At 39.3% G+C, this 14,838-nt stretch overlaps 1 protein-coding gene across 1 annotated transcript; it reads right to left on the bottom strand.

The window, feature by feature from the left end:
• Positions 1 to 1,651: 1,651 nt before the first annotated feature.
• Positions 1,652 to 14,751, bottom strand: LOC139722139 (large ribosomal subunit protein uL5). The gene is made up of 5 exons (XM_071633452.1): positions 14,737 to 14,751; positions 10,890 to 11,040; positions 8,022 to 8,128; positions 3,359 to 3,601; positions 1,652 to 1,809 (listed from the first exon to the last, which is right to left on the bottom strand). The coding sequence occupies exons 1-5, from the start codon at positions 14,740 to 14,742 to the stop codon at positions 1,780 to 1,782; spliced, it is 537 nt and encodes a 178-aa protein (XP_071489553.1). The 5' UTR covers positions 14,743 to 14,751; the 3' UTR covers positions 1,652 to 1,779.
• Between the last annotated feature and the right edge of the window lie 87 nt (positions 14,752 to 14,838).

The raw sequence follows: 14,838 nt of genomic DNA, 5'->3' as shown, positions 1-14,838 counted from the left end.
TAGTTCATTCTTTACCATGTTTAAGGCAAACCTGGTTATAACGAGATACTCGGGCCAGCGAGATTTTTTTTTTTGTTTTATTTTTTGTTTTGAACAAAGAAATATTGTTAAAATGGAAGCCCATTGGTTGTAACATATATATCAGCGGCCGTGGGACAGGGGAGGTGGGGGCTGTAGCATACCCAACCCTTTGGCGTTATTAAAAAAAAAAAAAAAATGAAATAGAAAATTCAAAAGAAAAATAAAACACAAGAAGAGCTCGTGATTTCCCCCCAAGGATATCATTCGGAGATTCACTCCATAGATGGGGGCGGTAACTCAACTTTCCATTACTGTACAAATACATGTATTGTATTTAGTTATGTTTGTAGGTTTACCGAGTGTACATACAGTGTAGAATAGAGATGGGGAGTGGAGGGCTACTTGTTTGTAATGATAAAATTATTTTGTGGTATCTTGTAGATTTCTACCATCCATACAGGAGTTGACGCATCTGCTAATCTAGCCACCAGCTCCATCAATCACACGGGTGCTGTTCGTTATTCCGAAGGTTCGCTATTTCGAAGGTTCGTTATTCCGAAGGTTCGTTAATCCGAAACACACAAATTCCCTATACCTAGAGGTTCGTTAATCCGAAAATGAGAAAGGGTTCGTTAATCCGAACATTTGTGGAGTTATTCCGAAGATTTGTTAATCTGAAAATGAAATTCGAAATAACGAATCTTCGGAATAACGAATCTTCGGACTGAAGAACCTTCAGAATAACGAGCTGTAACCAATCACACCCTCCACACACACTTCGACCACATACATTAAAATTAGTACAGCAGTTGTATACAGTACATTACTGTACACTGTACAGTCGAATCCTGTTATTATGACCAGGGCCCTGTTTCATAAAGCTGTTCGTAAAGTTACGAACAACTTACGAGCGACTGGTGATCAGTTCTGATGTGCTGTACATATCAGAATTTCCATAATTCAGCATAAGAACTGATCACCAGTCGCTCATAAGTCGTTCGTAACTTTACGAACAACTTTATGAAACACCCCCAAGGTCCTCCGTTGTGCTTTCACACAACACTGTTTATGTACAGAGTGTATATAAATTACAGTAATTTGTATACTGTATAAAACTGTTATTTCTACAAATTTTGTATATTGCAGTTAGACTACAAATTTTCAGAAATGTCGCCATGCGCTAATAAAATACTGTAGTGCACTTGCGAAAGCCTCGGTGTCATTTTACGAAAGTGACATCTCGTGAAAATGTCTGTGACCTCGTCATTCGCAAAATTATCTGTACATAAAAATGACAGCTTATACAGTACCTTAGTCGTCTGCCAATGTGTACAAGGCTGTGTTCGTTTGGGGTGGATGTAAGTGTGTGTGGGTTTGTTTGTTCGTTTGTTCTTTTCAGACCACAATCTTCATCAGTGTTTATGAACTGAGAGAAAGGTTGTTTATGTTCCATGCAAATCCATCATCAAGGCTTGAACTGAATTAGATTTTACTCAGACTTCCCGACTCATAAACCTTGAGGAAAAAGTTTTTGGTGCCTTCCTGAGACTGGCTAGTGTTTAAAGCTAAGATGACAGAGAATACTGCTCTACAAACTCGAACACTACAAATAAAAAGAGACTGGAGTACATTCTTGGCGTGTTGTTGAGTTTATTTGTACAATACAGCTTTCATGGCATGATGAGAAGAGTGGTGTTGCACTGATGCGGAGGAAGCTGACAAAGCAGCCATAGAGGGCGGTATGGAGACAGGCTGGGCTTACTTTCCAGGCAGGAGGATGCCGTCATACTAGATAACACAAGACAACAAAGACAACAGAAACAAACAGAAATGAAAGAGTAAGCAGACGATTCTAAACTTGTTAGTACACAGTGTGGACTGTACTATCTTTTCAAATTTGTTCTTTATCTTTATTCATCTTGTAAAGAAATGTGACACTATACTTGTACATGTACTGTATATTATACACGTGTAGTTTACTATGCTTCATTTGTCATGAAAAAAAAAGAAGAAAAACATTTACATAAAAAAATTCACACTTTCAGGCTTTGTATTCAAACTCTGTGCATAAGCTAATGTACACATTCAGAAAACAAGAAGAGGACACAAAGTTGTGCAGCAGTTTTATCTCATCTTTGAGGTGTGAGATTTGGAGTAAACTTGGCCACTCACAATCTGATGACAAAGAATTTGTAATTTGACTCAGATGTAAAATTCTCATACTTCAAGTAAATGGAACCAAATTTTCACGTTTGTTGACTAAACCATTAGTAAGCACTGCAATTTTTAGTCATAAGAACGTTTTTTTCATGGATGCATAGGAAATGTCCCTAAGAAGACCACATGTGCCATCGGAATAATCTGCATTCTTTAGCCCAAAGGAAAATTCCTACTAAATCTTACCATGCATTCTGAATAAAACAAGGAAAAGATAGAAGGTTTCAATTGTTGTCTACCAGCCAACCAGACCACTCCCAAAACAGCACTGTACGACTTTGATTCCTTTGCTTTATATATTTTTACATATGATGCAACACTGAGGCCTACCTATCTTGAGAAAATTTTTCTGCTATTATTCCTTTTGCCCTTTGTGGACATTTTTTAGACTTGGAACTTTTTTCTTCTCACTAAGACTTCAAAGAGCCTATATGCACAATCTATGTAGGGCAACAGTGGATTACTTATAATTTAAGGACAAGTTCACCTTCATGTACATGTGGATTGAGTGAATGCAACAATATTAGTAGAACACGTCAGTGAAAGTTTGAGGAAAATCGGACAATCCGTTCAAAAGTTATGAACTTTTTAAGTATCTGCGCAATTACTGCTGGATGAGAAGACTACTACAGTGTGTGATGTCACATGCATACAACGATATAATGAAAATAAAAAGAGAATTTCACAAAATTTTACTTTTTGAATAAAGTGCACATTTCTTGGACTTGTTACTGATGTATGTTAAGGATAATATTATTCCCCTTGCCTTCTGAAAGAGAGAAGTCGAGTGTTCTTATGCGCGAAGAGTGAAAATAAGGTGAATTTCCTTTATACTTTCTTTATACCGTTGTACTCATGTGACATCACAAGCTATAATAGTCTTCTCATCCAGCCATGACTGAGCAGAAACTTTAAAAATCCATAACTTTTGAACGGATTGTCGGATTTTCCTCAAACTCTCACTGATGTGTTCTACTAATATTGCTGCATTCACTCAACCCACATGTCTATGAAGGTGAACTTGTCCTTTAAGCTGTCTGCACAAAGTACAGAAGATCTATACTATCAATGTTTGAATGTTTCATCAGATCTAAAAAGAGGGTGACCCTTTATGACATACCTTCTGCTGGAACCACTTCATGGCCTCTTCCTTGTTGACTCTGTGGGAGAAGCCGATGCGACCCCGTCTGCGTCGCTTGTGGCTGACACTGAAGCCAGGCCGGCCCAGGACCACATAGAAGTCCATGCCGTAGATGCCAATGCTGGGGTCATACTTGATGCCCAGATCAATGTGCTCCTGGATGCCAAAGCCAAAGTTGCCAGTGTCGGAGAAGTTGCCTTTCCTCAACTCGTACTCACGAACCTGGGAGAAATCACAGATAGTGTAAATGCAGTGGGTACATTGCAAAGTAAGTTATCGAACACACACAGCCAACCTTACAGGCCCCCTCTCCAGATCTCGGCTGTAGACTGCGCGAAAATTGGCACACACATTGCCTTTGACATAATCTACGGTATCATGAAGTTAATTTTTCAAAAAATTATCATTCATGCTAAATTATGCTAATTTATGCATAATGATGCATGAAATTTGGTATAAATCAATAAATAAAACTCAAAACAGGCACATTTTTTGTGTAAATATTCTTTTTAGTGCCCTTAGCAAACGTAAGAAAAAAACTGTGTCATCTGAAAAAAATTTCTTAAGTATCTTATTGTTTTTTAAATTTCTTATGTATTTCTTTCAAGAAAATACGTTATGAATTGATTTTAATCAATAAAACCCCAAAATAATCATGCTTTTAGGAAATTTGCCTGTAAGCACAGTTTGCATTGAAATTGTACAAAAATTCACGTTTTTGAGCAATTTTTGGTCTGACATGCACGTACCTACGTGTATATTTATGCGCAACTTCGGAACCGCGCGCCCAGGCATCGCAAATTTGGTGTCAAAAGATGTGGGAGACTTGAAAGAAAAAGTCATGAAATGTCGTGGTGATAGCTTTTCGCGATAGCGATGTATCGCGTGGAACGTCGAGGGGGCTCGGAGGCCCCCCTCCCCAGCCTATGTTGGGTATTAAGTAACAATGATTTATGCACATGGCCGTTTTCCATCATATTAAGCATACAGCTTACACTTGGCTCTGAGGGTACATAAAAATGGATAGAAATCTAAATGGCTGAAGCTGAGTTTTTCTCTTTCTAAATTGGTGTACAATGATGATATGTGATCAATGGATGCTCTAATTGTTCCTCTAATCATTGTTTCCATCATCTTCAATCACCATCATCCATTCATTTCATCAATGATCCTGCTACTTAACCCTATCTGTGTCACGGGCCGATCTCATCGGCCCTATTTTGATTGACAGATTACTTCAAAGGCTATGACACTTTCACTCTATAAACTCATTTGTGATTGGCTAATAGTGTAAAGAAACGATATCCACTCTGAAAAAAGCTTCCCCACCTTCAACTAATCAGGAAAGCCTTCTCAAAGTCCAAGAAATTGTGATGGCCCCGCCCATGTTTATTTGCATTCAATGTATTGTGTACAGTTTCGCCATAGGTTTCTTGTGTGGAGAACTTACACGAATCTGTATATGTGGGACTTTAATAGAGATCGCCGTGTGCGATGAAAAGATCGTACATATGGGTCAGTTTTCATCTATTTTATCTATAAAGTCAAAATAGCAAAGTATGAAGTGAAAACATTCAGGATGGGGATTTTAACATCTTTGAATTCTGTGAAGGGGTACACATGTACACACTGTAGTTCCAGTAATATCGGCCTCATAAATGATCTGTAGAATAGATGAACACTGCACATTCAGTGCAGCAGTTGTAACTGTTTACTCAGCACTAACAGCAGTGCAATGGGTCTCTAATTAGCCAGAGCCAGCGGGGCAGGTGTAAGGAGTAATAGGGTTACAGTAGCCTCCTGCTGGCTGCCTGAAGCTGTACAGTCTTGATGTTGGGGTATGTTTGACTGTTTATAATCGTTACATGGAAAACCATCACTATGCGAAACTTCAGTTCAATGCAGGTTTATCATAAAGAAAATGACTGCTGTGATAGATAATTCTGTTTCAATAAGGAGAGTGCAGATAGTGTAGACTAGCATACTATGATCAAGTGGAATGGACACTCCAAAGTCTGAATATTTTCAATAACAATTTTTATCCTATCTTATCATTATGGCAATATCATGGGACAAGATTAATCCAAATTTAATATAAAAAGCACAATTCAATTTGTATTTTCAGCTTGACAAGATACAAACACGCTTTATCTACTTTCAGGCCAACATTCACTAAATCAGAAATTACACAAAATGTGTGAAATCTAGGTTGTAACTGCCACAGACTTTTGTTCATAAATGAAAAGTACTGATGCTATTGAGGAAAAAAATCATATCATCTGAAAGCTGAATAAATTGTCTACAACATATGTGAGACCTTTTTTATGATGCAAGAGCATGTTGTGTGAAAAAATGAGGTGGTAACAAGTAGAAGTAAGTCTGCAATGATAATTATGTGAAATAAGAGGGCGTCCTACTTAAAATTGAAGGGCGCCCTCACTCAGATTATTATGTAATATGAAAGTTTAGACCATAAGCTTTTAAATGATGTATAACATGACACATTCATGTTGATAATAATAACCAGAAATGGCCATCAACAATCTTGTGTCTGCACACTGCAAAATGTCTGAGCAGTCTGGCTACGGCGTACACTGTATGTGACAAAAATAGGGTTAAACCCTAACTTGGCTGGGGGGGGGGGGGGGGGGGCCTCCGAGGCCTACCCTAACAACGTTCCGCACGATGTATCGCCATCACAAAGCTTTCGCCGCGATGTTTCATGACTTTTTTCATTTGAGTCTCCCGCATCTATTGACACCAAATTTGCTATGCCTGGGCATGCAGTTCCAAAGTTACTCATAAATACGTACATCAGTATGCACGTCAGACCAAAAATTGCTCAAAAACATGAATTCATGTACAATTTCAATGCAATCTGTGCGTACGTAGATATGCAAATTTCATAAAAGCATCATTACTTTTTGGTTATATTGATTAAAATCAACCAATAACGTTCCTGTTCAGAACAGTGTCGCGGACAAATTTCACCAAAAAGAAAAACAACGAAAAACATACAATAAAGTCGGAAAAACAAAAACTAAATATGAAATTCAAAAAACAATGAAATACTTAAATTTTTCTGATGGCAGAATTTTTTTTTCACTTACATTTGATAAGGACACTAAAAAGAATATCTACACGAACAATGTGCCTGTTTTGAGATTAAGTGTTTATAACAAAAAGTCTGATTTCATGCATCATTATGTATAAATTATAATAATTTAGCATAAATGATAATTTTTATGAAAAATTAACTTCACGGTATTTGAGATTACGTCACAGGCAATGTGAGTGCCAATTTTTGTCACGATCAAGCGGTCGACAGCCGAGATCTGGAGGGGGGCCTGGAAGGCCCCCGCCCCCCGGGTCTTTCATCTATTTATATAACCTATATATATATGTATATACAAGTTGTATAACCTATTTAAATAGCCCGGCCTAGTCTAGGCCCTGTCGCACTTTTCAGGGCAAGCTACGCGGGCTTGTTGCATGTGGGGATTTTCCAGCATACCGGACAATTTCTGAGGGCGAACAAGGATTTGGGCGAGTTTTGCATCATGTGTCATACTTGCTGGGCGCGTACTACTCAAGTTCTACCTGCGGGTATTCTGTGTGACCGGCATGCCAGGCACATGAGGGCTGACAACTCAGTGAAGGAATTCCTCTTATGGAATGGCAGAAGTCCCACAGAATGTCATTATCTTGGCCGCATACGGGCACTGTAAAGTACGTGTACCTGCGTGGGAGTTGCTTGCGAGTTGCTGCTGCTAAGGGCCTCCTACTGGCGTTCTGCGTGGACATCTGAGGACAATCCCCGCGACTCACCCAGAAAAAGTTTTGGTCATGCTCAAAACTTGGCTGCGGGTAAATCGGACTTGCGTGCACATCTCTGGGGAACTACACGCGAGATACGCGCTAGGTATTGTCAGGTGCGGACCAACTGCGGAGAGCTCCGGGTAGCAAATTTGTTTCCCCGCACGTCAACCCGCAAAACTTCCCCAGATACGGTAAGACAAGGCCTTGAGCATGCTTAAAACTTGTTCAGAGTGACTCGCGGGGGGATTTGCCCACAGAGGTACACGCAGAACACCAGTAGGAGATCCTTACAGGCAGCACCTCGCAGGCAACTCCAACGCAGGAACTTCGCAGTACCCGTAAGTCGCTCATAACAGAAAACGGATTGGTTTCAAAGCTCTCACGCAGGTCATAAGGAATACACCCAACTAGAATGTAAGTAGCACTTGTCTAGCAGGTAAGACACAAGCGCGAAACTCGCAAACATTCTTGTCCGCCTGCAGAAAATTCTCTTGCGTGCTGGAAAATCCTTACTCGTCTGCGTAGCTTGCCCGGAGAGGTGTGACACGGCCTTTAGAGTTAAATACAGAATCCAGGGATATCCAATAATTTAGAAGCAGGGCTTGTTATGTAAAAAGAAGAAAAAAAAAACAACACATATGATACAAAAACATGCAAATTAATATTTGCCTTGAGATTGTGTTGTAAGGTCTTGAGTTTGGTTAAAAAAATTAGTTGGAATTTCAATGTGCACCAACTGACTTTATAAGATATCTTCCCTAATCTACATAACCTAAGAACAACCTGCATTCCAAATCACAAATTGGACAGTTGGGTATCGTACCTTCAAGCCCTTCTCAAGGATCTCCTCCGCCTTGGGTCCACGGACGGTGCAGTGGACAGCGATCTTCTCATTCCTACGGATGCCGAAGGAGCGCACAGTGTAGCGAGCTGGAAAATAAAGGAAAAAGGAATAAAAAGAGACGACATCTTTGGACTTCTCATCTTAATCTACACAATACAAAATATTCAGATTCTGTCTCAGACGATTTCAAAAGGCTACATAGCTACATGACATACAGGAAGGCCCTAGTCACAGCATCAGCTCTCAGACTACTGTGTGTTTCCTATCAAATTGTGTGTAATACCTAAAAAGTCAGGGTGGCTTTTACTTTGTGTAAGTTCTATTATTAATGGCCGCTAACCTCTGATAAAAAAACAAGCAAACAAACAAACAAACAAACAAACAAACAAACATACTGATGCACACCAACAAACATTCTTTGAAGGCAACATCACATTTTGGATGAAATTCTACAATTAAAGTTAGAGATATCCAGAAACTGAGTAAAACAAGCAATCCTAATAAAAAGGTGAGTACCTAGATCGCTTTGTTTTGGATATGTCAGCCATTTCAAACCAATTTTCATCAAATCAACTCTGAATTCCTTTAGGAATTATAAACACTCGTTCACATTTCATAGATTTCTCATCTCACAAAAAAAAAAAAGAAAAAAAAAATGGAAACCTGAATCCTCATCTCACCTAATACACTTACAGTAATTTGTTTGGCTTCACAAAATTTTGATATTAATGAAAGACAACTAATGAACAAGAAACTTTATAACAGTAGGAGTTGCCTGTATAAGGATGCTACATGTATACTCAATCTTAGGAAGAACAGTGTTCATTTTCATATTTTTATGAAGATATCACATACATAACTTCAAATACTTATCAGTTCATAATACGATTTCAATTTTTTTTGGGAGCCTCTTACAGCCACGAGATTTAACTGCTCTGAATAATGTACAGACTGTATCTCTGAACTAGTACCACAGCAATCATGAAAGAGAATGACAGCTATGGGTTGCAGCAGAGAAGTCATTATGTGCACAATTTTAATACTGCCGAGGTAAAAATAAAAGTCCTACCTCAACGCTTCATGTGCACTACATTTACTACACTATGAACGAGACCCAAACCCTGAAAATGTTTAAAGCCTTGAGGGTCCCTTGTCTTTTTCCCCCCTCCCTTTTATTTCCTACCTTGCAACAAATATTACTTTCATATTCACCTGTGATTATTTTCTTGCCGTTTCCGGCACACATTAATACCTTTGTATGGGTTGCATGTCACACAGTATAGAAACAGCATGCTTTTACAGCTAATTATTAAAGCACCTCAGTAGTGATAAATGCATTAAAACACACCATGCATTCAACTGGTGAATTTATTGCTTCATTACATGGTGTCCAACAACTGTGTGAATGCACCGACAGTTTGCACGAGATACATGTGACTACCAATACGTGACATAAAAAGAGAGAATTTATAACAAGCACGGGCAATAAAGCATACACTATGTCTAGGGATTCAGGTAGCACATGTATGTTTGCTTACTTGATATCTCATCAAAGTTTCCCTACAAATCTGTAGTCTTTCTCATAGAAGAATAAGAAGAGGTGACACGGACAACCAGTGGGAGGATCCAATTTGAAGTCATGTACTCATAAATCAACAATTTGTACATTTGTACTTCCCAATGTCATGCCGTGCAAGTACAGGGGTAGTTTCACTCCAAAGCCTATTGCTACGAAAGGATAGATATTGTGTGAAACATAACGTTCTGTTCTCTGAACAGCTGTGGAATCATAAATCCTGGTTTATCATGACCAAAAAGTCATTTTCCCTGTATACATTGTATCTTCAGCTTATAAAAATCTACCATGTATCATGGTGTTTCTCATATCGTAACTCAACCTAGTTTTGTACAGACAACTTAGTGCAAACTCAATCTTGACAGGACGGAGGAAAACACATTGACACAATATATTAAACTTGTGTGCATACAGAGGAATAACTATATACAGTGTACATTGTATTAAAGGCTATGAATGTAAATTGGGACATTTTAATTTCATCAACTTAGCTGATTATTTGGCTATTCCATGACATTTGATCCAGCAACAACTGGTACAGTACTCCTAAGAAGTCTGCACACAGGGCTAAAATAATAAAACCTACCAACAAACATGTCCCAAACTCTAATTCAATCCTAATCCTCACAACTAACTAAAACTTAAACCCTATCACAATCCTAACCCTTACCGACATGTAAGTCCTTAGAGAAAATAAGACAAAAGCAATTATTGCAGGAGCAAATGTTGTGCCACCTCTCTTGACACACAGTACACACCATCAACTTAAAAAGAGTTGACTGCACTTAATTGTTAAGCTGTAATCTTAAAGGTATAATTTACCACTTGCAGATGAAACAAAAACCCAGCATTAGTGCTTTAAAATAGTTCTAAAATGTGATTTGGGGAGATAAATAACCACTGTAAAAATTTGAATCCGTATAATTGCTGTTAAGTATTGTTAGGCCGATACACAAAATGTGAACAATAGTTATACTTATAGGAAGAATGCTTCCAGACTGAACCGTCTACAGATGGTTTATTGAGAAAAATACTGATATCTCCTCATATTTTATGCTTTATTACGAACATTTCATACGGTAGGATGTTTTGTGATACAACAGACCTACACATATACATCAAATGTGATATCTTGAACATTTTTAAAATCACTGCTCCCAAAGGTACCTGGTGATAGATATACACAGTACCATGCTCCTTAAAAACAAACAAACAAACAAATAAACAGCTCAAGAGACCACTTGTTTAGTGAGCCAGTCCTACTAACCCACCTTTGGAGAAGACTGGGGACTGTCCAGTGAGGGCTTCCAACACCTTGGCTGCTCGGGTCAGCCTGTCTCCACTCTCCCCCACACAGATGTTCAGGCAGAGCTTGCGGATACGCAGCTCACGCATCACATTCTTCTTCTCCTTGTCTTTGTCCTGTTGAAAATGAAAGTCATACAATTTTAATTAGATCAAGAAATACATTCTTGATCTGAAAAGTGACTTATGGTGGCAGACAGCATGCTATGTTCGTGTCTAGACTAGGAAGAATGAGATCAAAGATCCTCACACAATGACACTGGTTTTCCTTGACTGATGAAATCTGCCTCTAGTTTGGCAGCCTCTTGTTTTATTAAAGTGGTATGTACAGTCAGCCTCTTATTACATTCCAGACATATCTTTGGGTAAACAAGTGTAGAGACGATAGAGAATGCTGTCTCTTCCACCTGCCTCAATAATGGAAATGCTCCAGCAAAGCTTTGCTGTAGATCCTGCCCTCCAATGGCACTGGAGGCCCAAACACTACCTGCCAGGGCAGCAGGGCAACTTTATCAAACCTGCTATGTACACCTGTTGATGGATCTATGGCTTAGTATCACACTGATCAATGACCAAAAAAACAGGATATTTTAGTTTCTTTTTTTTTAAAAAATCTGCAGCCAATCTGTAAATTAAATAAGATAGAACTCTACTTGCAACACGAACAACCTCCTCAATCGCTTCCGTGACTCCGTCCAAATTGAAAGGCAGGAAATAATTCTTAGCTTTTTTAAGATACCATAGATGAACTTGCTCTGATCGCCGAAATAGCCAGAGTCTACATTCAAATCAATCGCGCTTGCTGCCGTGAATGTGTTTTGTACACCGTCTGCGCTGTCTGCTCCTGTGCAACGCAGTTATCACAGCTGCCATCAACATATTGCGAGAAGCGAAAAGCATCAAACAGTGAAAACTCCATTTCTACAAGTGTTCTAAGTTGGCCTAGAGTAGCGGACCCAGTTTGCGGCAGGTTCAGGCCTTTTCAAGGGTATTTAGTAGTTTTCTGGTAAAACGGACTACAGAAATTAACTTTTTCTTTTTCTTTTTATTGGAAGAGCTTTCAAAGGCCTCTTGACACTGCATCACAATTTTGTAGAATTGTATGGTGGACAATTACCCTAGTCATAATTTAATCAATTTTATGCAGAAAATTTGCAACGACCAAGAGGACCCGGTTTGCGGCAGGGGGGTCCAGTTTGCAGCACCCCACACAAAAATGTCCCCTGATTTCTTCAAACATTAAAATTTTGCAAAAACCAAATATTTTTTGAAGGTCCAACTAGTTTTCAGCTTGTTAGAACACTTTATTTGGATTCATTACCTCGATCCTTCACGATTTCATAGTTTTTCAATATCGCATATATTTCATCAATTTCCACCAATTTTGCCATGTAAAAACTAAAATGGCGCTATGTGTAGAAAATCCCATAGGGGTGCCGCAAACCGGATCCATCCCCGACATTTTGGTCACTGTTGCAATCCTAAAAACTGACAAAGGAAATGAATTTTAGAACATTTAACACAGTTACACGAGGAATCCTTACCATGCCAGGCCTCTTTTCATAGTAAGATTTTGTATAAAGATACAAACAAGGGATGATGGTGGTTGCCTAGTAACAGAACAAAATCTTAATGTTTTGTTGAAAGTCATACTTTTTAAAAACAGTGTGACACAGACGGTTTAAATTAGAATTATGATTCATATGAAGGCCATCATCCGAGTTATTTCATGATTCTGGTATCAAAAGAAAGCTCTTCAGTTGACCGAAAGATCAGTCTGTATCTGGCCATTGGGGAATGTTCCGCAGAGACTGCGTCTGGCTTCACGGATCCCCTCCGTATACAGACCGAAGTCAATGATTCCGGCTCCTGCGTGGAGCAGTCGCGCACAGATCAAACGTTACGATAAACCAAATTTCAGACAGCTTGTTTACATTCAAACAAGTTTGACATGACATGACGCAATATGCAGCAATATTTGGGGTAAATTTCTCATATTGTGCAATCGAAATACTCACAGTACAGAAATTTTATCCATATCGCAACATCGCCGTTCGCTAGCTGTAAGTCGCCATTTTGAATCAGCTGTAAGCCAATCACATGCGGGGTATGTGCTTTGTAAAAAAACCACGTAGAAACTACCTCGCATGTGATAATAAAATAGATTCATACTGTATGTTTCTGCAGTTTGAACGTGACAACGTGACAGGCTGGTTGATGTGTGTTTTACGTTGAAAATTCTACCAAAATGTTGGATTATTCATTAATCTGGTGAGTATAGTGCATTCTTGAAATGTTGATTTTGCTATACAAGCTTAAATTTGCTGACCTAGGGCCGTGAATTAGACGCAATCGAGAAGGGTGAGGTACCTCACCCAATTTTCCATAGAGACAGTGGTTAAGAACATCCACACAGCAATGGGTACTACAACCTTCCGTCTGTCTACGGAGGAGAGCGATAACGTGAAAAATATGAAAGACTCCACCGGACAGACAGATCTTTCTGTCTAGCTCTTCAGTTGCTCTTCAAATGAAACAATTAAGAAAAAAAAAATACCCTTCTAGAGTTCTAGCGTCAATTACCGTATGGTCGCCACTTGTGTGTAATTCTTATACATGTCCGCGCTGGCGAACTAATATCGGCACTGAATTAGTTCGCCGCCCAAAGCCTGCCACATATTATTAGCGTGTGTGTTGTACATACGCTTCAATGAACATTTGATGAAAGAGGCATTGTCGGTCACCGCGTTTGAAAATCTCCCTTAATCTGCCACCTGAAATCCATTCTAAATCAAAAACATCCTCGCATTAAAAATGGTTTTATCACCTGTTAGATCATTCTACATATGGTAAAATATATTTAAATTATTTTTGTTTTTACGGAGGAAAAAGGTGAATTACGAATGTATTTTGAGAGTGATGAAAATCCATCGCCCAACCTGATCTCCAATCGCGGCGCGCGTTACATGCGATGTGAATGTCTGGCGACCTTACCGCAGTGGCGACCATACCGTAATTGACATTACTTTTGGAGATATGGTTAGATATTCCAAGGCCAAGGGGTGCCACAAACTGGACCCCTGGCCCTGCAGCAAACTGGCGCCCCGACTCTACTGGACTTGAATCTCACTCAGATGGGGGGAAAAAAAAAAAATAAAAATTGGTCTCTGGTCCCCATCATACCAAACAAAACCAAGAGGCCTATATAAGCAATGACACGTGGGATTGCCCCCTGTCCTGCTGCTGCGGCACGGGGCGGCACGCACACACAGGCTCGCCGGTGCTGTAGTGCGGCGTTACCTTCCCTGCTGCTGCTGCCAGGCAAGGCATGATCATCATAGGGTTATCTGTTGCGTGTGTACAATTTTGTAGTTTATGGAAATCCGAGATCTCTATAATCATGTACCGATTCCCGTTAACAATTTGAACTTTACGCCATCATGCCTGCCAAAGTTTTCAGTACATGTACAAGATTTATGATCGTGTTCTCTAAATTCATTTACCGTAATGTGTAAACATGGTAAATGTGCATCATGTCGCATGTGCACAGTCGAGGACCCAAAAGCTACACTGCTCTACTGTATATGAGCCACAGCAGTCAGGAACATACCCGCTGCTGGCACCGACAACCGACCGGTATTTTCAACATCCAATTTACGGGAAAAGGGATCAGTTTTGAAAGTAATACAACATCCTTAATGTTAATCAGTAATTTTTCAAATGAATAACGGTGAAAGTAATGAGGGATTTGTTGTCATGACACTAGGATGGATACGATTGTCATGACTGTGATTATTAGTTCTCTCCACTCACCGCCATGTTATCGTGCAAAAGATCGATCTGTATCATGTGTACAATTTAAGTGGGGAGCTGGAGGTGCAGGTTGAAGTCAGCCAATAGATTTAGCGTCAATGC

This window comes from Diadema antillarum, unplaced genomic scaffold (assembly GCF_040938485.1).
Source record: "Diadema antillarum isolate AM-2024a unplaced genomic scaffold, OU_Dant_1.0 scf00000158, whole genome shotgun sequence".
Taxonomy (NCBI): Eukaryota; Metazoa; Echinodermata; class Echinoidea; order Diadematoida; family Diadematidae; genus Diadema; species Diadema antillarum.
The sequence above is the reverse complement of the archived record's forward strand: the minus strand, read 5'-3'. Positions and strand labels throughout refer to the sequence as shown.